Here is a 23,955-nt window from a genome sequence, read left to right on the forward strand (position 1 = left end):
CTAGGTTGATTGGCATGTCAGCAACAACTAATTGACTGTTGGGAGAAACTCAGGAACCTGTAAATTTGATTACCGTATTTTTCGCCGTATAAGACGCACTTTTTCTTCCCCAAAACTGGGGGGGAAATGTCAGTGCGTCCTATGGGGCGAATATGGAGCGGCCGGTCCGGTATTTCCACCGCGGCCGTGTCAGAATACCGGGCCGGCCGCTCAGCTCTGCAGCGGGACCTTACCTGTTCCTCTATCCAGCGGCGTGCTGGATAGAGGAACAGGTAAGCCGGGAAGACAGCGTGCGGCTGGATCGAGGAACAGGTAAGATCAAACAAAAACTCAGCGGAAGTAAGAGCGGGTACCTGTCAAATCAGGTACCCGCTCCCCACCTCCCCAAAGGTCAGCAGTCATCTGTACTGTCCGCAGTCTCTGGTCATCCCTGTGCTGTCCGCAGTCTCTGGTCATCCCTGTGCTGTCCGCAATCTCTGGTCATCCCTGTGCTGTCCGCAGTCTCTGGTCATCCCTGTGCTGTCCGCAGTCTCTGGTCATCCCTGTGCTGTCCGCAGTCTCTGGTCATCTCCTGTACTGTGTCTGCAGTCCATTAGTTCAGAATTTTTTTTCCTGTTTTCTGCCTCTAAAACCTAGGTGCGTCTTATGGTCAGGTGCGTCTTATACGGCGAAAAATACAGTATGCACTCCTTTAGAGTGCCAGTCCAAAGAATACATTGATAACCCCACATAATACAAAAAGGTTAACTGCAGGCAAAGCCACATAAATGGGAACAGTTTCAATTGCAAAAGGATTTGTAATATTCTGGAGTCAATCTTGTCATTTAGTTATCCCTGTAAGTCAGAATATCCACTGCAACGACAGGACAAATTTACACTCCCAGCTTTCTGAAGCTTTCTGGTCCGTGAAAATGAAGTAGCACACTGAAAGGATCACCACTTTCTATCTTCTTAACCAGTGTTCTCTGCAGCACTTGTGTGATTATCCCAAGCCTGATTGGTTCATATGTCTGATCCTTCTTCCTCCAGTCTGAGAGGTCCTACACTGACAAAGGGGGCAGGTGAGTTATCATGAGTCAAAAGCTGCTACATCTCAGAAGTAAGTCACAAAGAAAATTGTCTCCCATGGGTCTTTAATCTGTTAAAGTCCAATGGGAGACCATTTTCTTTGTGAGTTCCTACACTGGGGACAGTTTAAGGTACTTACACTACTTCTATTTTTTTGGGATCTGTCAGAAGATAGTACAGGAAGAGAAATATAAAAATGTAGAAAAAAGAAAAAAATTGCTGCCCATGTACATTTTGCAAATGAACACAGCACCAGAGTTATATAATACCATTACTGCAGTGATGTATTTTGATTTTGTGATGCCCTAGGCAAGAATAAAATTGCCCCCCATTATCTGAATGTGTCCCACGCCAGCCATGGCATACCGATCGGTGCCAAAATACGGTACCTAAAAATCTCAACATTTTAAAAGCCTTTACAAGTTAAAAGTTTAGAGTTGCACAAGAGGTCTGGTGCTAGAATTTTTGCTCTCACTCTGATGTTCATGGCAATACCTCACATGTGTGGTGCAATCGCCATTTACATATGCGTGAGGGACCTATGTGTGTGTTGCGTGTGAGCATGGGGGAACGGGGGTGCTTTAATTTTTTTTTTGCTTTTTTATTATTTATTTATTTTAACACTGTACCTTTTTAGCTTTTTTTTTTTCCTTTTATCAACTTCATTTCTATTACAAGGGATGAACAATATCCCTTGTGATATCATGGGCCATGGAGAGGTCTGTTAAACCCCAAATCTCTCCTCTGGGCTCCAATGCATGTGATCAGACACAGACCAGTCTGATCGGTTGCTTCACTGGCCACTGTCGGCCAGGTAAGCAAAGAGCCAAAACAGGAAGTGATGAAATCCTTGCTGCTCCCTGTTTCTGGCATCATACAGTAGGGAAAAAACATCCGTTCCTCTCACTGTCTGTCTAGAGCTGGATGCCGCTGGTCACATCCTTACTGGGTTCCCCGTCTGCACGGGAGAGCCCTGTAAAGGCGTCGGTGGCAGGAGGGGGTGGGACCCCCTTCTCCCACCTGTAAAAGTAATCCAGCGGCTTATTAGCCCCCGGATTACTTTTATCCTGTGCAAGATCGCTGGGGCAAGTAAAGCAGCACTTATCTGGGGTCCGTGGTGTCTGCGGCTGCAGTGACAGCTATCCAGACATGCGGCAATGGGGTCTCCTCTTCACAGTCAGCTGACCTCTAGTCTCTGCCCTCCGACCCTGACGGCCATATGCAGTGAATTGAATAGACGGCCGGCTGGCTGCAGAGAGGCCTGGTGAGCAGAGCGGGTTCAAAGAGCAGCCCAGCTGCTGCAGCTGCTTTGGTCATGCGGCCCTGGTGTGCCAGATGGCCAGTCCGGGCCTGGGCTTGAACATTTCCTGCCAGATCTTAACCATGTCATTGGGAGCAGCAGGGAATCAGTGCTCCGGGAAGTCACAGAAAGGGTAAGATAGCTTGCTTGCCGTGAACTCAGGATGGCATAAGCCGAGCCCACCTTCCCCTGCTCGAGAATTGCCGAGCCCGCCCCCTGCCTAAACCCTGCTTCCCGCCCGAGCCCTACCGAACTCTCCCAACCTGCCAAGCCCTGGACCCTTTTGCCTGGAGGCGGCGCCGCCCCCCTGAAAGATGCTGCTCTAGGCAAACGCCTTGTTTGCCTCGCAGCAGATATGCCCCTGCATTACTGTCATTTTTAGGCAGATGATATCTCTTCTTTTGAATGCCAGTGGGTCTCCTTTTGCAGCACCCATCCAGTAAAGAGGGAATACACAAAAAGTCGTTGACAGGAGAGACCATATTTAAAAAAAAATACCGGACTTTCTATTACTAATTATGGTTTAAAAATAGAAGGCTGTTGGCAACTACATTTAACTTGTTTTAATTTCTTTGTGGGTCCTAAATATTATGTGCTACATTAGTTTCTACACATGCCTAATGGGAGAGTCCTGGTTATGATGATATTAGGTCTTTCATACATAAGATATGGTGCCACGAGCCCTGGTTATGATGATATTAGGTTTTTCATACATAAGATATGGTGCCACGTGTCACGAGAGTTTGAAGATTCATTGTGCAGTCACAACTTGTTAAAGATTGGGAACAATCAGTTCCAGCAATTGCCCTTGCCACACCCTTTACCCTCCCTGTGTACCATACATTTCCCCCTGCTGCCTGTGCTCCGACCCCCGCAGTGCTGCCAGCTTCCCTCCTCTCCTTCCTACTGGCAGCTGAAAGCACACAATAGGATCCTTCAGGATTGAGAGTGGTGTAGGGGTTTGGTAAATATGTCACAGTTACCAGCCCCTTTCTTTCCTGAATGAACACAATGGTATTTTATTTACTAAAGTTGGTTCACTCAGAATCTCGTGCACTTCTGCATGGAAACCAATCAGCTTCCAGGTTTTTTTTGCTAAAGCTTAATTGAACAAGCTGAGATTAGAAGCTGATTGGCTACCATGCACAGCTGCATCAGATTCTGAGTGTAGCAGCTTTAGTAAATCCCCCCAATGAGTGATCAGTACCGATCAATTAATGTGTTCATTCAAAACTGAAGCATAGTAACTGCTGTCTTTTTTGGGGGGGGCTTGTCAGGTTGGCTGTATGGGGCCCCGTAGTTTCTAACAGCAGCTCCGCTGGTGTTTATAACAGATGGGGTGTGATTTTGTTATTTACTTTTATGTTTACATTAGTTTTCTACAGTTATATTTTTTAACTTCAAATATTATTTTATTACTATTCATGTTTTTGATACTGATACGTGATGGTGGTGCCACTATCCCAGAATGAATCCATAAGGTGCTAGCTTCTGGTCTTTGTAGCAGTGTGCCCTAAGGGTACATTTAGGCAAAAATAGAAAAATCTTTTCAATGTAGTGGGTTCCCTAAAGATTGTACATAAGATATACAATATCATTTTGTTTTGGTAACAACTGCATGTGTTATGCTATCAGTGGTACGAATCTTACAGGACAAGAGCAAGATGGTTTCATGATTACAACATCTCTGTGTTTTACCAAAAATAATGCTCCTAGCCTAAAAAGCCTTCAGAGTAAGCTGAAAGGTGAGGGCGTGCCTGCATGTGCTCTGTACATCTTGTTAAAACGTATTCACTTGTATAAACTTGCTTCAGCAATATAGGGTATCACAGACAATAGATGAATTGTTTGAGTCAAGTCTCTGCATTGCGTTGCTAACCTTTTAATCACTTCATTGGAGATGTAGCTCCAAGACTCCTCTTTCCAGTACACAGCTTCTTTGGTGAAAAGCAGTGTAGCCGATGTGACTCATCCTTGTCATCTTTCTGTAAAGAAAAGAATGTTTGCTATTACTTTATGCTCAATATCTTGTCACACTTACAACAGTTCTCCTTTATGATTGCTGCTTAGCATCAAACCAGTAGTACCGGCTTTTGGTGCTTTGAAATGTAGTATATTACGCTCTGCTGAGTCTACTTTTGGATAGTTATATAGAATATTGGAAAATAAATCCAGAGAAACCAGGAAACTGCTGTCCCAGAAACAAGTGCCTCTTCCACTGGAAGCTTGTATTTAAAGCTGGTCTATAGCCACAGCCAATACATTTATATTTATATACTGTATATGATGCACAATAGTCATTACCTGTGCATAGTCATTACCTGTGCATTCCAAGCCTCTGTGTTTGAAATTGACAGTACATTCCTTTTGACCACAATGTACAGAAACTGCTGTGAGACTGCCGTAGGACTATAACCACAATACCCCATCTTTCATTGACAGTATCACTACATTTACATACCATTGTCAGTGTATATTTCCTGAGCCTTTCCCCAGAGTAGTCCTGTATTACTGTTCTGCAGACAAATAGATGGGTAAGAACCAATTCTAAAAGTAAATTTAAGCCAGTAAGGGGTCTTTCACAAGGAGCAGGGGGATCCGTTTGCATATCACTTACTGAATTGGATCTGAATGGGACGGATTTAAGTTTCTGATGTCAGTGCCCTTTCAGTTTGTGTCCAGCAGACATGGGAGGACCTATGATAGCTCTGTTGCCGGCCAGATGTTTTGGTCCAGAAAAACAGGAAAGAATGCACTCCTTTTCCTTTTTTTTTCTGGGCCTGGACTGAATTGGGCAAGAGTGAACAGACACTTCTGACTGAGTCTGCCTGCAAAACTGACAGTTGAATCTGATCAGAAAACGAGTATGAAAGGGCCCTTAACCCCTTTCACTGCCAGGTCCGTACGTGTACAGACCTACAGCACTGCTTGCGGCTGGACGGGTCTGTATACTGCATAGACCTGAATTCCTCCTCTGCTATAAGCTCATGGTCACTTCAGCTTCCTCCCTCTGCCCTCCTGCCCGCTGTAGGGGATCCGCAGAGTAAAACATCCCTTAAATATCCATGCCCCCCGTCACCGTTCTGAACCCCCCCGTAGCGTACCCCTTCACCAATCTGCTGACAACCTTTCCTGCAGTGCAGCCAGCTGGCTTTCCCGCCCGCCGGCTGCAGCTTCACTCAGGAGGGACAGAGATCGCTCTCAGGATGGAGAGCGGGGTGGGGGGGGGCTTGGGCTGGTACACATGTGTTTACCAGCCCCCTTCGTTTCCTTAGGAACACAGACAGTAATCCATACTGATCGCTTCTGTGTTCATTGATCATTGACACATAGTAAACTGTGTTTACTATGTGTCAGTTTATGATTGAATAGGAGTCTTTATGGAGAGTTATCTATTCATTCATGTGCATTGCAGCTGAGGCTACAGAGAAAGGCACTGAACTCTGTCCCCAGGCACTTTCTCTGTCTCAAAAAAAAGAGACATCAGGGGTCTGTTTAGACCTCTGATATCTCACCAAAGCTGCCCCCCCCCCAAAAAAAAATGTACTACGTATTGCAAAGCCCTGTTTACCTGCATGGGGATGCCTAGGTGTTCCGTTCGTCCGCATGCAGGCAGTGCCAATGTCAATTGGGATGCAGCGGCTGCATGGACACAGCTGCTGCTCCCTAGTTGATATCCATGTGAGTCCAGGTGCATGTCCCTGAGCTCAACTGTTGGGGCCGTGTACCCACACCTACAAGGATGTCAGGTTGGGAGCAGTAGCAGTATCTCTGCAGCCACTGCATTGCAATTGACATGAATAGGACTGCCTGCATGGGGATACACAGAACACCTGGGCATCCCTGTGCATGTAAACATGGCCCTGCACGGGCATACACTTTAGTACACCCCATGGGAATGAGACCTTAGTGGGAATTTACCAAGAATTCGTTAAATTATGTTATGTTTATGTCCACTAATAATGATTTTAGTGTATTCTTTGTGAAAATAGCGATTTGATAAACATTTGAACAATTATGCAGGGCCTAAAAAAATCAGTAGCCATTTTCTTTATTCTACAGGTCATATGCTTTCAGAAAATATATGATTTGGAGGGTCCTTTACAAATTCTGAAAGCTGTAAGGGAAAAATGGTAACCTCAGATTGTATTTATTTATAGTTTTTCACACCTTCAGTTTTCACCATTTCATAAAAAGGCACAATTTAAAATGTACACATCTTTGTAATTTATTAACTGAAGTTTTAACTTTTAAATGTAGTAGGAATTTTGTAAGTTTTGCTATGTTTGTGCCCGTGAATAAGGATTTTTGTGCATTTTTAGTGAAAAAATTGTTTGATAAACAATTGTGCAAATATCACGGGGCCTAAAAAAATCAATAGCACCTTCTTTTTATTCTGCTGGTCCTATGCTTTCAAAAAATGCATGGTTTGGGGGGTCTTTCACAAACTGAAAGCTGTGAGGGACAAATTAAAAAAAAAAAAACAACAATATAAAAATTGCTAAAATGATCTGACCCGAGATAAAAAGAGGAGCGTGGGGCCTGGCTGCGAAAGGGTTAGTAAAATTCTTTTTTTTTTCTGTGTATTTTTCTATTTATTTATTTTTTTATATTAATAGAATAGCATTTTAGAAGAAAATACTGCAGTTGCTACAGTTCATCTTCAAATCAGTATTAAAGGGTTACTAAAGGTAATTTTATTTTGGCTTTAGAACCACTTTAAACACAAAAACATAAAATGATTATATTGCAGCTTGCTAATTTTTAGATGTGGTTGCTGCATTAGCAGTGACTAAATACTATACAAACTGGTTGTAAAATCTCCTTTAGATCTACCATCAACTATGTAGTGCAAGGGCCTGCCTGATTGGATGCAGATTAAATGGATTGTTTAGGTTTGTCCTCATATTACATAGTTCTGGTAAATCTGAAAAAAGATTGTATGGACATTGTATAATCTGATTGTATAGTGTTTTTCCACCTTAAATCTGCTGGTGTATCTAACACTACTCTTCCCCCAGATTGGCAATGCTGCTGTCCAAAGGTGTCTCTGTTGCTCCTCCATCCATAGTGGAGAGGAGTTACAACACCTGTCATGTTTTTATTGTTCTCTGTGCCCTCCTTAGCAAGATCCCCCCTCTCTGTTTGCTTTCTTTATCTGTACTCTTTAGCTCAAGGGTAAAAGTGAAAGATAATTACAAAGTTGTCACCAGAACAGGAATCGAGGGGAAATCCTCCAATGGGGAAATTCGTTCTGATGATACTTCACATTTGCTGTTTTTGCTATGGGACAGGAAGTAAGAAATTTCCCCAATGGAACACAGATGGCAAAAAAAAAGTCTTGACAGGGGTTTTACTCTTTACAAATGTAAAAAAGGGTTTGCCTTTAGTTCTTGAATGGAACTTCAAGAATTCATCTGCTGGTGCATGAAACCTTGTGGATTCGTCTCTTTTACTTATTAATGGCAGTTTTACTGAGTGCTGGAAATACAGCTATCACTATACTCCTGGCATTCTGACAGGAGAGATGTTGCATTTTTCACACAGCAGCTGCTCAGCTCGCCCCTTCCCCTCCACTGTCCATTCACAGAATGCTTTTTATTTCGGAAATGGATTTTTATTTGGAAACCGGTCACGCCGCACATGGCTGCGAGCAAGGCCAGTGGCTGTCAATCACTGGGTCCCGGCCGGTGATTGCCGAGCATCTCCGATGGGGGGGAGAACTGTTTGTAAACAAAACAGTTCTCTCCCCTGTCAGCTGCTGCACACTGCTTTGCATGGCTGTGCATAACAGTGTGCTTACAGTGAAGCACAAACACAGCACACTTAGTTAAACACACACAGCACACAGTTAACCCTTTGATCGCCCCAGATGTTAACCCCTTCCTGCCCAGTGGCACTAGTACAGTGTCAGTGCTTTTTATTAGCACTGATCACTGTATTGGTGTCACTGGGGATGTCAGGGACACCAAGTCAGTTCCCCCCCAGTGCCAGAATGCCCACCGCAGTCCCTCTATAAGTCGTTGATCGCCACCATTACTAGTAAAAATAAAATTAAAAAATCCCAGTATATATACTGCCATTTGTAAATGCTATACATTTCACGTAAACCAATTAGTTTACACATATTCGGATTTATTTTAGCAAAGACATGTAGCAGAATACATTTGGGCCTAAATTTATGACGAAATTAGATTTTTAAATTTTTTTTACTGGACATGTTTCATAGCAAAAAGTAAAAAATATTGTTTTTTTTTTCTCAAAATTGTCGATCTTTTTTTTATAGCGCAAAAAATAAACACCGCACAGGCGATCAAATACCACTAAAAGAAAGCTCTGTTCGTGGGGGAAAAAAGACATAAATTTCATTTGGGTGTAGCTTTGCATGACCACGCAATTATCAGTTAAAGTAACGCAGTGCTGTAACACAAACAATGGCCTGGTCAGGAATGGGGGCAAATCCTCAGGAGGGCAAGTAGAGACCCGCAGCAGTTCGTATGAACAAAGTGCAATTGTGATGTGGTGCAGGAAACACACAGAATTTGCTGCAAATACCGCACAGCATCAGTGTGAACCAGCACTAACAGTGGACATTTTTTATCTAAAGAATGCTGTCTCACCTATGGTAGCTTAGTCCATAATGTGATTTGGAAATAAGATATAGCTTCTCATAATCCACACAAGCAGAATTTTAATACAAGTTATGCTTTAGCGTGATTTCTCTATATTTCTTTATATAACTATATTTCGGATAGTTATGTCTACTCTGCTTTTACTGAACTCAATGGAACATTCTATTTTGCTTTTACTGAACTTAATGGAACTAATGCCATATAGTTTATGTAACTAAAACATAAACCACAACCTCAATTGTATCCCTAGATCTGCTAATCTCATTAAGTGCAGTTATGCAGTTTATCCAGACAAATAATTCAGAAACAGCTCTTGAAGTTGGCAAAAATGTATGTTACTTGGACCGTACTTTATGTATAGTTACATAATTAGTCTGGCTGAAAAATGACAAAAGTCCATCCAGTTCAACCATAAAAAAAAAAAAAAAAAAAAGTTATAATGTAAAAAATGTAAAATTCTATTGTCTGGTCACATGCAGCCAACATGCATGAGTCATTGTGGAAACACCCCATGGACATTGTTCTTATAGAACATACATGCAGGCAAATGCTAAGACCCAAGGTATTTAATGTGCTATTTATATACAAACATTGCAACAACTGTCAGCGTAATTCCCTCTTGGAACACCTTGAGAACTGTATCAACCATGTGAACAAACTGTTAAAGAACATTTTTTCAAAGGCTAAGTTCACTTTTTGAAAAAAATAATAATACCCTTTTTTTGCAGGTAAAAAAATATGCATTTATTTTTTTTTCTGAGGAGCCTCCAGGACATTGCACCCACGATCAGAAGACTGTGGATGCAATGTAAGGCTCTTGCAGACTCTCAGGATAGCTGTCTGAATAGCTGTCATACTTTGTGTAGGCAGGCAGTTACTGAGTGGCAGGAAGAATCAATGAACTATGAGAGGGTTCCAATAATTTTGTTCAATCCACTTCTGGAGTTTTGTGTGGAATGTGTCAGATTTGGCTTTTTGTTTCTCCACTTTTTCGTGCCATATCATTACAAACAAAATAAATAAATATGAGAATGCCTAAACAGTACGCAGAAGTCGCCAACTGTCTGCAGAGTCAACAGCTAAAGACCTCCACACTTCGTGTATCCTTCAGATTAGCACAACAACAGTGCGTAGAGAGCTTCATGAAATGGATTTCCATGGCCGAGCAGCTGCATCCAAGCCTTACATCACCAAGTGCAATGCAAAGTGTCGGATGCAGTGGTGTAAAGCATGCCGCTACTGGACTCTAGAGCAGTGGAGACGTGTTCTCTGGAGTGACGAATCACGCTTCTCTTTCTGGCAATCCAACGGATGTGTCTGGGTTTGGCGGTTGGTTACCAGGCGAATGGTACTTGCCTGACTGCATTGTGCCAAGTGTAAAGTTTGGTGGAGGGGGAATTATGGTGTGGGGTTGTTTTTCAGGGGTTGGGCTTGGCCCCTTAGTTCCAGTGAAGGGAGCTATTAAGGTGTCGGCGACATTTTGGACAGTTTCATGCTCCCAATGTTGTGGGAACAGTTTGGGGATTGTCCCATCCTGTTCCAGCATGACTGCGCACCAATGCACAAAGCAAGATCCATAAAGACATGGATGAGCGATTTTGGGGTGGAGGAACTTGAATGGCCTTCACAGAGTCCTGATCGCAACCTGATAGAACACCTTTGGGATGAATTGGAGCAGGGACTGCGAGCCAGGCCTTCTCGTCCGACATCACTGCCTGACCTCACAAATGAGCATCTGGAAAAATGGTCAAACATTCCCATAGACACACTCCTAAACCTTGTGGACAGCCTTCTCAGAAGAGTTGAAGCTGACATAGCTGCAAAGGGTGGGCCAACTCAATATTGAACCCTACAGACTAAAGGTGGAATACACGATTAGAAAATCGACCGATCTGTCATCCGACGACCGAGAGGCGTTCGTTCGTTGGTCAAAATTGTGGCCCACATTAACCAATCTAAAAAATCGTTCGTTGGGCAATATGAAGTGTTGACGTCTTCTGTACAAGTGGAAGTGATGCAGTGTGTGTGACCTTGTAGCCACGCCCTTCCGGCCAGAACGAGCGATATACACAATAATTAACAGCAATGAGGTTTATTACATTAAATATATACATAAATAGTGATACAGAAAAATATAATATGCATAATTCTAGTTTCATTATCTCATCAGACCAATCTACTTTTAACATTTGGATTTTTCGTTCATGTTTACGAAGATTCCTTGGACATAAACATCTTCTGTTTCCGCTCATGCGCGATAGCGCTTGACAGATTTTTTTCGTACAACCGTCATACCACCGCATAGAAAACAAGTTTGTATGCGAAACAACAACATTTTTCACTGTTGTTCAACCGGATTTTTTTTCGTTCACAATATCGATATCGGTTAAAACATCCTGCTCATCACGAAGAGAAAATCGTTCAATCAGTGGTTCCACTAAATTTTTTGTACAATTTTCTTATCGTGTTTACGGGGCATAAGAATGGGATGCCATTAAAGTTGTGTGTGTAAAGGCAGGCGCCCCAATGCTTTTGGCAATATAGTGTATATTAATTGATAAATATTGATCCAAACATTTTTAATTTTTGGACAATCCCTCCATATATCCACAATATAAGTTTAAGGGTACATAAGGGATCTTTAATTTTTTATATTTTTGTCTATAATAATGAGTCTCAACAACAGTTAAACTTAGTAGCATTTTGTAGATGATTAAGTTTTCTGACATTGTGGACTGCACATAACATGTCTGTTTTTGTTATAGTTATTTGTCCCAGATGATGATAAGACCAGCCAAGGGAGAAGCGCTAACAAGCAGACCTTTGATAGTCTGACCACAGGACTCCTTCAGCTCTTCTGTAAAATCTTCTCATGTCTAACAGCCAGTTCTCCAGCTGGATGTGGACAGAATGAAGTCATCAAAACAAAGCTTGAAGCCAAAACTAAGATGTCTCCAACTGATGCTTTCAATGGACGCATCCAGGACATCATCAGGTCCGTACGTCTGTCAAGCCTTAATATTATTGTTGTCAATGTTCTTTTTATAACTTGTATTGATTATTTGTATATGACTCTGATGTTTGCTTGTTTTTTTGTTTTTTTTTCTGTTCCTACAGCTACACCATTAATATTGGTCTGATTGACAAGCTATCCAGCTGCTTTCTTTCTGTACAAGGTCCTGTTGATGAAAATCCCAAAATATCTTTGTTCTTGCAGGCGGCCACTACACTGCTACATGAACTGTGCAGGCTATGTATTTCTGTGTCTGGCAAGTAAGAAGCTTCTCTCAAACTCTTTTTCTTCTGTTGTTTTAATGTGTGTCACTAAAACCGTTTTGTGGTGTTCAGATGTTATTTGTACTTTCAAAGAATAATAATTTTGGAACATGACTATGGTGTATGTTTAAGAAACATTCCAACTTTTTTTTTTTTTTTTAAACGTTTTTATTAGGAAATAGTAAAAATAGACATACATAACACGTGGACAAAGCCACCGTAACCATAATATGACAATAACATTAATCAGAGTGTAAAACAGTACAGATGGTCATTGATGGAAATACACCTATAAATTGTACATATACAGTGAAGGAAATAAGTATTTGATCCCCTGCTGATTTTGAATTTTTGCCCACTCACAAAGAAATGATCAGTCTAAAAATCGAATGGTAGGTGTATTGTAACACTGAGAGACAGAATAGCAACAAAAAAATCAAAAGAAATGCATGTCTAGCAAATTATGCACTGATTTGCATGTTCATGAGGGAAATAAGTATTTTATCCCCTATCATGCAGCAGGATTTCTGGCTACCAGGTGTCTTTTATACAGGTAACAAGCTGAGATTAGAAGCAGTCTCTTAAAGGGAGTGCTGCTAATCTCATTTTGTTACCTGTATAAAAGACACCTGTCCACAGGATCAATCAAACAATCAGATTCCAAACTCTCCACCATGGCAAAGACCAAAGAGCTGCCCAAGGATGTCAAGGACAAGATTGTAGACCTACACAAGGCTGGACTGGGCTACCAAACTATTGCCAAGCAGCTTGGTGAGAAGGTATCAACAGTTGGTGCAATCATTCGCAAATGGAAGAAACACAAAACAACTGTCAGTCTCCCTAGGTCTGGTGCACCATGCAAGATCTCGCCTCGTGGAGTGCCAATGATCATGAGAACAGTGAGGAATCATTCCAGAACGTGAGGATCTTGTCAATGATCTATAGGCAGCTAGGACCACAGTCACCAAGAAAACAATTGGTAACACTACGCCGACAAGGATTGAAATCCTGCAATGCCTGCAAGGTCCCTCTGCTCAAGAAAGCACATGTCCAGGCCAATCTGACATTTGCCACTGAACATCTGAATGATGAAGAGGAGGACTGGTTGAAAGTGTTGTGGTCAGATGAGACCAAAATCGAGCTCTTAGGCAGCATTCCTCCTCCTCCAAACACAGCGAGTTGAGTTGATGCCAATGGCCCCAAGAACACCATCCCAACTGTCAAACGTGGTGGAAACATTCTGCTTTGGAGTTGTTTTTCTGCTAAGAGGACAGAACAATTGCACTGCATCAAAGGGACGATGGACGGGGCAATGTACCGTCAACTCTTGGGTGAGAACCTTCTTCCCTCAGCCAGGGCATTGAAAATGGGTCATGGATGGATGTTCCAGCATGACAATGACCCAAAACACACGGCCAAGGCAACAAAGGAGTGGCTCAAGAAGAAGGACATTAAGGTCCTGGACTGGCCTAGCCAGTCTCCAGACCGTAATCCAATTGAAAATCTTTGGAGGGAGCTGAAAGTTCGAGTTGCCAAATGTCAGCCACCAAACCTTAATGACTTGGAGAGGATCTGCCAAGAGGAGTGGGTCAAAATCCCTCCTGAGATGTGTACAAACCTGGTGGCCAACTACGGGAAACGTCTGACCTCTGTGATTGCTAGCAAGAGATTTGCCAACAAGTACTAAGTCATGTTTTGTGAAGGGGATCAAATACTTATTTCCCTCATGAACATGCAAATCAGTGCATAATTTGTTAGACATGCATTTCCTTTGAATTTTTTGTTGCTATTCTGTCTCTCAGTGTTACAATGCACCTACCTTTCGATTGTAGATTGATCATTTCTTTGTGATGGGCAAACATTCCAAATCAGCAGGGGATCAAATACTTATTTCCTTCACTGTATGCTTATAACATCAAAATGACAATACAAGGTACTACTCATGTCAGAAAGAAAAATAGAATGGGAAGAAGACTAAGAAAAGGTAGCAAATAAGAGAGAATCTACATACATGGTTTGATATGGGCTGATAATATAGGTTGTAAGGATATAGGAGAGTTATCCAGCAAGTATAATACTTAAAACCAAAATCAGGTTTTATATCATGTATACCAAGGTTTCAAAGGCAGGTAGTGTGTCAGATTGGATAGCTAGCAATCTTTGATATGAGTAAAGTTGTTTAGTAGAAACAGCCTCTGACGGATTAGGGGCCAGTTCCTTTTTCCAATGTCTTGTAATGGTTAATTTAGCGGATAACAGGAAGTTGGACATTCCAACTTTTTTAAAGAATAAGTGCCACTTCCTTTAAAGAAAAAAAAAACATCCTGAGAGTAACATAGAGACTGCTATTGCTGACCTCTTTCTAAATATTCTATTTTTTGCTATTATGTTGGTCCATTGGCTTTCATATGTACAAAACAATCCCTTTGAATCACTGACTTGGAACAATTATGCATATAAGGAAAATCAGGGTAAAGCAGGGGCGGACTGACCATTTGGAAACTCAGGTACTGCCCGAGGGCCCGGGGTCAGTAGGGGGCTCCATGAGATGCCCCTGGTACCTTTTTCATAGGCTTTTTTGAGTTTGGGCAAGGACACAGGGGCCCCATGATCCCCTATTGCACGGGGGCCCCATGAGTTGTCAGTCCACCCCTGGGGTAAAGTTAGAACTCCTTATGTGCATACCTGTTCGGGATTAGTGAGAGAATTATGATGCCAAAATCAGCATGACTGCCAAGCAATTAGCATCTGCATTTAATGAGTTGTTAGGAAAAGTGCACTTGTCATTGAATATGATCTGTGTTTTTGTTATTTTAGGTTTCTTTTTGTGTTGAACAGAAAGCAAACAAAGGCTCTTATTTAAAGGATAATTTCTCCTTCTGGAATATGTTACATGTTCCACTCATTTTAGGGCTGCCGCTGGACAAGCCCCCCCCCCCCCCCTTCGTGTGACAGCAGTACAGGGATAAGTTCCCTGTACAAACTGTAACTTTTTGAATAGTGCAAATGTGGGCGGAGCTGCGCACAGCGTTCTGTGAATGAATGGACTACATGTCCCGACAGCCTTAGCAGCCGACTGCTTGTAGTTCTCAGTGAACTACTGGCTGTGGAGCTCCTGTTTACAGGCTCCTTGAACCAAAAATAATAAATGCACATTTGTTTACCTGCAAAAAAATGTGCATTTATTATTTTTGGTCAAAAGGTGAACTTATCCTTTTACAACTCAACCCAACACATACCTAAGCTTATATTAGTCAATTAGGTACCATATTTAATTAGTCTAAATTGTACTGTTTACAATGTCATTTGAAATGTTTTAGATTACATAATATAATGTCTTTTTAAAGTACAGCTTTTTATGAAAACTTTGTATGAGTTTCACATTTTTACTAAAAACCATACAGCAGATGCAATACAGTCCCGCGTTACATTGCTCAGGTCACTACTGTCCTGGGCAGTGTTAGGTCCTGTTCACAACATATGTGCAGAGAAACTGATGGAAAAAAAATGCTCAGATTTGACATAGAATATTTTGGTCTTGTTCACACCGCGAGCAGAGGCACGCTTTTTTGTAATATAGGTCTCTGCGAGGACACAAAGAACACTGTTGTTTTCTTTGTGCCCTGGCTGTCTTGTGAGGTTTCTTTTTTGTGCAGAAATATGCAGCATAAATTCTCTGCAAGAACACAAAGAAAATAATTGTTCTCTATGTGCCCTATTCACACCAGTGTTGATGTCACAAACATTGTTTTTTCTTCACAGAAAACTGCATACATATTGCAGAGTTCTGCGCAGATAAAAAGAAGCAAATTATACCAGTGTTGAAGTGTGAACAGGGCATATAGAAAGCAGTTGTTCTCTTTGTGCCCTTGCTGAGACAAGAGCAGAAAAACTTGCGTCTCTGCACATGGTGTGAACAAGGTATGTTCAGTTTTCTCCCAGCGCCTGTGCTCCACTATGCAAATGCACTCTAGGTTTTATACATTTGAATGAGAGTGCCAGGTTGGGCTTGTAGTATAGAAGTGACCACCCAATTGTCACAATTGACACACAGAAATGTCACATTTTGGTTTAATTTGTTGCATTTTGCATAAAAGGGGGGTTTCAATTTCATTGCACAAATAGATGAAGCCAGCAGACTGGGTTTGTTACTGGTGACAGGATCCCTTTGTGGATTGAGATCTTTCAGTTTCCTGGACTTCCTGGTTTTTTTGAGTGAGTAGAAAGCCAACATAAAGCTTGATTAGGAAACCCAGTGGTTTGAGATTATATCTTGCACTGTAATAAAAGAGCTTTAACAAAATTGAGAAGTTCCCTGTCTTAAGCAGACCATAGACGAGTCAAAAACCAAACCAAATTTTATGTTGATTGTCAGATCTTTTGCTTTTTGCATCATTAGTTTGGCAGCTTTGACATGCAATGTTTTTGCTGCAATTGAAAATGCCTGATCCAACATGCTGGATTTTTACAGTACAGTATTATAAAGAGATTAGACCTTATGTTACTGTGTATATATCCACCCCAGCAACACTGGTAACATAGCTTTAGGTTACTATTTGAGTATTAGGTCTCATTCACATGGGCATATCTCTGTGTCTTTGCCAGCACAGGTTGTAGAGATGTTCCGTGCATCCACTTGCAGGAGTCGCATTCTTGTGTATTGGGATGCAGAGGCTGCTTTGACAGTTTGACAGCTTTGCTGGTGCATGTGTCTAAACACACACTGTCGCCAACAACTACACTCTTCTTCAGGCTGTGGGCCCTCATCCCTTTCAGAGGGCTCAATGCAAGTAGTCTGAATTTATTCCACCCCTACTTGAGGATCTATGAGATACAACAATCCTCATCCCACATAAACCTAAACTGAAAATTAATGGCATATATGCTCTCTATTGTACTCCACTTTAAATGCAAAAGATGGGTCTATGCTCACAAGCTTCATGTCCTAGATCAGGGGTCTCCAAACTGTGGCCCAAGGGCCAGAAGTTACCCTTTGCTAGCCTTTATCCAGCCCATGGGGCACTATTCCTTCCACTGATGCCATCAATGGGGCACTATTTCTTCCACTGATACCAAAGATGGGGCACTATTCCTCCCAATATTATCAATGATGGGGCACTACTCTTCCTCCTACTGACCACCAATCCTGAGGCCATGTTTATTTTCACTGATGCTGGGCCCGGGACATTTTCTACTCCTACTGCCCACAATCCGGCCCTCCTAAAGGCTGAAGGACAGTAAACTGGCCCTTTGTTTGAAAAGTTTAAAGACCCCTGTCCTAGATATTCCCCTTTAGATGCAAATGTATTTAATATATTTTTGCCTTGTCCACAGATTGGAGTCCGATTGACAATCTTAACACACCTTTTTGACCAATTGCTGGGTTTAGGCTGCTTTCACACTGATCAGTTTTTCTTTTCTTTTTGTATTAAAAAAAGCGGAAGAAAAATGCATGACCATTAAATCCTATGGAACTTTTCACACTGGTCAGTTGTGAGTTTGTTGCATTTTTCAAAGTCCTGCAAGCTGCAATTTTTATGCTTGTTTAGTGCGGTAAAAAACAAAATGTATCAAAATCACACCTCCCATTGAAATGAATGGAAAAGACATCAAAATTGCACCTGCGGTTGCGTTTTTGTTGCAGTTTTTTGAGTCACGTCTTTTATTCACAGGTGCAAAACGTACTGAAAACACAGTAAAAACACTGCAACCATGCATATGCGTGTTTACCGCATTTTTGCAATGTAGCAGTGTGAAAGTAGACTTAAAGTGACACTAAAGCTTCATTTGTTTTTTTCTTAAAATAACAAACATGTCTATACTTACCTCCTCTTTGCAGTGGTTTTACACAGAGCAGCCCTGATCCTCTTCTTTTCGGGTCCTGGGGCTTGGGTCTGCTGCTGCTCTTCTTAAGCATTCTTAAGACAAATAGAACCGCAGCTCAGCCCCGCCCCCCACTCTCTTCTCACTGTCTCCCACTGCTGTTGGAGCCAATGAGGAGGAAGAGTCCCCAGATAGCAGAGGCTGTCCTGAACGTCTCTGGATCGAAGGGGGCTCAGGTAAGGATCGGGAGTGCTGCTGCACACAGACGATTTTTTACCTTCATGCATAGAATACATGAAGGTAAAAAACCTTGAGCCTTTAGAATCACTTTAATGGATTAGTTTCTACTTGATCTAATGCCCTAGGAGCTATAGGCACATTTGTTCAATACATATGCCAGGATCCTATTCTGTTTGTTTGCTTTCCATGCCTTGAAAACCATTTTGCTTCATTGGAAGGGACCAAACGCTCCAGATAAAAGCTCTTCATTAACTTCAAAAAAGGCTGGACTATAAAAGTACGGCAAAACTAGCGGATTTTATGGGCACAGTAAGAGACCATACAATAATATACATACAACTATTTATTAGTATAAAAGAGTTATATACCATGTATGAGACTCACGATACATACATAACCTCCAAAAAGGGGCAAAGGGAAAGGGACACAGGTAATTACAAAATAACTCCCTTGCATACATCATTGTCCCCTAAAACATAGGTATCAGATACAGAGTAAGAGATCAAAAAATGGTCAACACGTTTCACCTGTACATTGGGCTTCTTCAGGACCGTAGCTTCAATGTAAGGGAGAATAGTGCTACTGCATATAAAAACATAAAAATTAGGTCTACAGTCAAGTGCATTGAAATACATACAATGAACAAAAATTGCTTATTGGGCTTACATGAAAGCACAACGGACCATCGTCAAAGTAGTCTGGGGAGTGGGCATAGGAGACCAGAATACGGGCAAGCCAAAAAAAGATTCAAGGGCCAGATATAATATAAATAGATCCTATAGAGGAAAATATGACACCACCAGCAAGTAGTATATATACCAAAGTACGTCAGTCAGGCATCTACATAGATTGTATGGGCCAGTACTCACAATTGTCATACACCATGTCCACTTCCAAGAGAGACACAAAACCCTACATATATGGAGGTTAGGAAGGTCACAAGTAGGGGCTCCTGAAGATGTTCATAAGCCTACAAAATAATCATGTGTTAATAAGATAGATTCGGTAGGGGTAATATACTACATCTCAAAAAAGGAACCATACACTTACTTGTATGGCAAGCTAATGATGAGGGGCCAATATGCAAATGGACATACCATGAATCTATAGTGCGCCACGCACCACTGGGTTCCCCTGCCGCGCCAAACACTGGTGGCCACATGTGAAACACCGCAGCCAAACACAAAGTTGGCGCGGCATACACCCACCCTAAATGCGGCTGCACGCATGACGTTGACCGCACGTCACGTCGACTGGGCGCTGCACATGCGCCAAAGACAAGCAGCAGAGGCACACTAACAGCGAGCGGCAGTAAGCCCCGGGGGACACACAAAACCGCCCTAATGTCACCGTCCCAAAGGGGAGAGAGCAGGTGGACATGTGTGCCTGCTCCCAGATGACCACTGCAGTCACCACTGCCTAACAGGACTGAAAGCCCAAAAATTAAACATCATAGTAGTATATTTAACCATGCGTAACAACACATGATACAATATTGAAACATAGTTGAATTTAAATAGTTAATAGTAAACCCAGCTTGATGATTGGACCCATCGCATGGCATATCACAGAGAGGATTGTGATGACACATCATAGGTGAGCCAAGGGATCAAGCGCAAAAAATACCATCTAGCCAGAATACCAATCACTGCCTCTGTGTAAGAACTGATATAGTGAAGCCATGTGTCCAGAAAACAAACAGCGCTGTGAGAGTGAATAATGTCTTTACCTCACATAGAGGTATACCTTTAATAGGAGTGCATATAGATAAAAATATCCAGAGATTCTGGTGGCAAGGGCAAGGTGGGAGAACCGTCCGCTCTTTAGGTGTAGCAAAGGGGAGTGTGCTCCGTGAACAGCTGGGGTCACCAGAGCTCGCGGCATCCCAGAACTGACATCACCGCAATCTCGGAGGAAGCAGAAGGAGAATCCTACCTTGGAGCGCAAGCCGGGCCAGTAACCTAGACAACACGTTTCGCACGGATGCGTCTTATCAAGTCTAGGAACGATTGGTTACCAGCCATTTTTATAGGGAGTTTGACAGGCACGGAGGCCGGACAGGGACAAAACGGAGAAGAACAAAGATCGAAACGGACGGTTTACCCTGCATAGCATACAATTCAAAAATACAGGATGTACAACAATTGTGAGACAACAAACAAACAACAGAAAATTAAATATTAAAACCAGAATTAAAATTTAAAATTAAAAAATGAATTCACTAATTTTTAGAGGAAGGTTTTTAGGAAAAAGTTAAATATATAAAAACATATACTATATGTACTATTGTATGGCTGAACAATTCTAATGGGGGCACTTACTGCTATTGCTCACCAAATTATTCTATAGGGAGAGTACCTTAATCACAGGGTATCATATAAACAACAAATGGCAACAACAACATAGATTAATAGATAAAATGATGAAAAATATGTATATAAAATATATCACATAATTGTAAAACATACAATAATCCTAGGCATTGATAAATATGTAAAATCCTTTAGCATGACCAGAGAATTAAAACCCAAGTAAAAGAGTAAAAAATAAAGAAAATAAAAAAGGTATAGAGTGGCAAACCATTGGGGGCCATAGGGCCCAATTTTAAAATCCAGAAAGTCTCCCTTTTGCACAGTAGAGAAAATCTCTCGTTATCTGTTAGGGATCTTTTCTCTATATGTTCGATTGCCATAACCTCTAGGCAACCAAAGTCCTTATTGTGGATATGTAAGAAATGGCGAGGACCACTATGTTTATCGCAACCGTCCTTAATCAATCTCCGATGTTCACCTATACATTAACGCAAAGGGCATATAGTGCAACCCACATGTTGTAGCTTACAGGGACAAGACAGCATGTAAAGACATGATCAGAAGCACAAGTCATGAACTGTCTGATCTGAAAAACATTGTCTCTGTGATCTATGACATTAGAACGGCCATAAATTGGCAAGTGAGGCAACCTCTTTTTTGCACTTAAAAATGACAGTTCTGTCAACAAAATATGAGCGAATATTCATATCCTTTTTTGTTGTAGTGGTTAGCTTACTCGGGGCCAAAATATTTTTTAGTGTGCTAGCCCTTCTAAAGGTAACGGGGGGCTGGGGGAGAGCTGGAGCTAATTTGAGGTCAAGTTGGAGAATATTCCAATGCTTGCGGATGGTTTTGGAAAGACTCCAATGCGCCACATTGTAACCTGTGACAAATCTCACTGCATTAAGTTGTTCCTGGGACCTGGATTTTTGATTATCAACACTAGTGGGACTACTATGTTTCAAAAAAGCCTCATTTATTAAAGAAAGGGGGAATTTGGCAGACAAAATTTCTCCTTGTCTATTATATAAGGTTGGAGCAGTTTCTCCTAAGTCTATTGAATTGGCCGCTGGGGATGTTATTCTTCCAAGCGGGGTGATGACAACTCGAATAATGGAGATAGTAATTTCCCCCCATTGGCTTTATATGATTACTGGTACTAATAACTCCCTCCTCTGTTGACAAAACAAGGTCTAAAAAAACAATATTATGTGGATTAAAAACGTGAGTAAAAGACACGCTAAACAAATTTGAGTTACAACGCTCTATAAACGATAAAAAGACCTCTAACCTACCATCCCAAATAAGGTGGACTGGTGTTCCCATAGTCCCATCGTCAGGTTGGCGTATCCTAGAGCAAAGTTGGCTTCCATGGCCGTACCATTGATCTGTAGGTAAAACTGATCAAGAAAAGTAAAATAATTATGATTGAGGCAGAACTCAGTGCTATCCACTATGTAACGTGCCTGGTTAGAGTTCATACTAGAATCAGAAGACAGATAATGTTGTAAGGTCACTAGGCCAACTTGGTGGGGGATGGACGTATTAAGGGAGGAAACATCTAGGGATGTCCAATTGTAACCGTCCTCCCAAGTGTAATGTTTCAAGATGTCAATAATATGACCCAAGTCCTTTATGTAAGAGGGTAGTTGGCGAACCAAGGGTTGGTGGAAAAAAAAATCTATATATTTGGTAAAACTATTCGTACTTGCCACAATTGGTCGCCCCGGGGGATTAGTGATAGACTTGTGATAAAAGTAGGGAGTACTGCAGAGGGGAGCAAAAAGGATTTTTCTTTGTTATCAATTACTCCATCCCTGAAGGCTGCTTTTACTAACACACTCAAGGCTTTTTGAAACACGTGAGCTCCGGTGACTCCAGCTGTTCACGGAGCACTCTCCCCCTTGCTAAACTTGAGGAATGGACAGTTCTCCCACCTTTCCCTTGCCATCAGTATCTCTGGATGTCTTTATCTATATACACTCCTATTAAAGGTACACCTCTATGTGAGGTAAAGACATTATTCACTCTCACAGCACTGTCTGATGACACATCAGCCAACAACAGTAGAATATAAAAAAGGCTTATAGCTTAAAGTCTCATTTAAACCATGAGGAATAGTGGCTTTGAGGCGATATATCCACCGTGCTTCTCATTGCAAGATATGTTTGTCAAAGTCACCTCCTCTAGGGTTTTCCTTAATGCATTCCAGTACAGCGAACCTGACTACCTCAGTATTATGTTTGTGGTGTAGTCCTACGTGTCTCCCTATGGGAGTAGATACCAAATTTTTATTGATGTAATATATATGCTCTTTGATCTTATGCCAGAATTGGCGCTTAGTCTTGCCTACATAAAAGGCTCTGCATTCACAGCACATGATATAAACAATACCTATAGTTTGAGAATCCACATAGTGTTTGATAGAATGAAGTTGACCATTAGGTAAGTATAATGACTGATTTTCAGAAATTCAATTGCAAAAGCTACATTTCCCGCACTTCCATGTACCAAGTGTTTGATGATCATTGGGGGGTCCGACCTGTTGAAAATGACTCCTAGTAATTGTATTCCTAATAGACTGAGCTCTTTTATAGGTAATTTCTGGATAATCAATGTATTTTTTAAAGATGGTGTCATTGGTGAGTAGATACCAATGTTGTTGAAGTATCTGTCGTATCAACCCATGTTGCTTAGTAAATGGGGTGATAAGCCTCATTGTATTGGAGTCAGAACATGTTTTGTTATGAAACAGAATTTCCTCCCGGGAGGATCGGCATACTTTGTTGTATGCTTTCCGGAGTGTTGTGCATGAATAACCCCTCCATAACTTGGTTAATGAGGCCCTAAACTTATCTATACTGTGTGTGTGTGTGTGTGCTGTGCAAGATAAGATATGATGCACGTGGCTGGAACATATAGATAGTGGTGCAGGTGATAGAAATAGGACTGTTGTGGATTACATACTCTGTACAAAAGGTAGTGCACTTGTGTTTCGGATTGTGCAGGTGATAGAAATATGACTGTTATGGATTACATACTCTGTAAAAAAGGTAGTGCATTTGCGTTTCGGATTGTGCTGGGAAGTATTGCATATATATGTGTGCATGGGTTGTTTGACTTCTTGTTTTGCCTCACGTAGACTATGCAATATACCCTAATATGTACAGTGGTCATGCACTACTGTTTCACAGTTATTCTGTATGCATGGTGTTGAAAACTTCAAAACCTAAAAACAAACATCTTAAAAAATCAGATACATACAGAAGGTAGACAGTACTACTCTTATACTGTATGTGTGCTT

The 23,955-nt window shown here is 41.5% G+C and overlaps 1 protein-coding gene across 3 annotated transcripts in view; it reads left to right on the forward strand.

Annotated features, from left to right (window-relative positions):
* SCAPER (S-phase cyclin A associated protein in the ER) overlaps nucleotides 1–23,955 on the forward strand; it is a 363,489-nt gene that overhangs the window by 277,021 nt on the left and 62,513 nt on the right. For all 3 annotated transcript variants that reach the window (XM_089655289.1, XM_089655291.1, XM_089655290.1), the window contains exons 25-26: nucleotides 11,766–11,995; nucleotides 12,118–12,273. In XM_089655289.1, coding sequence (XP_089511415.1) covers nucleotides 11,766–11,995; nucleotides 12,118–12,273 — 386 coding nt within the window. The remainder of the gene's footprint in view (nucleotides 1–11,765; nucleotides 11,996–12,117; nucleotides 12,274–23,955) is intronic.

This window comes from Staurois parvus, unplaced genomic scaffold (genome assembly GCF_062004578.1).
Source record: "Staurois parvus isolate SC_StPar_1 unplaced genomic scaffold, SC_StPar_1.0 ptg000832l, whole genome shotgun sequence".
NCBI lineage: Eukaryota > Metazoa > Chordata > Amphibia > Anura > Ranidae > Staurois > Staurois parvus.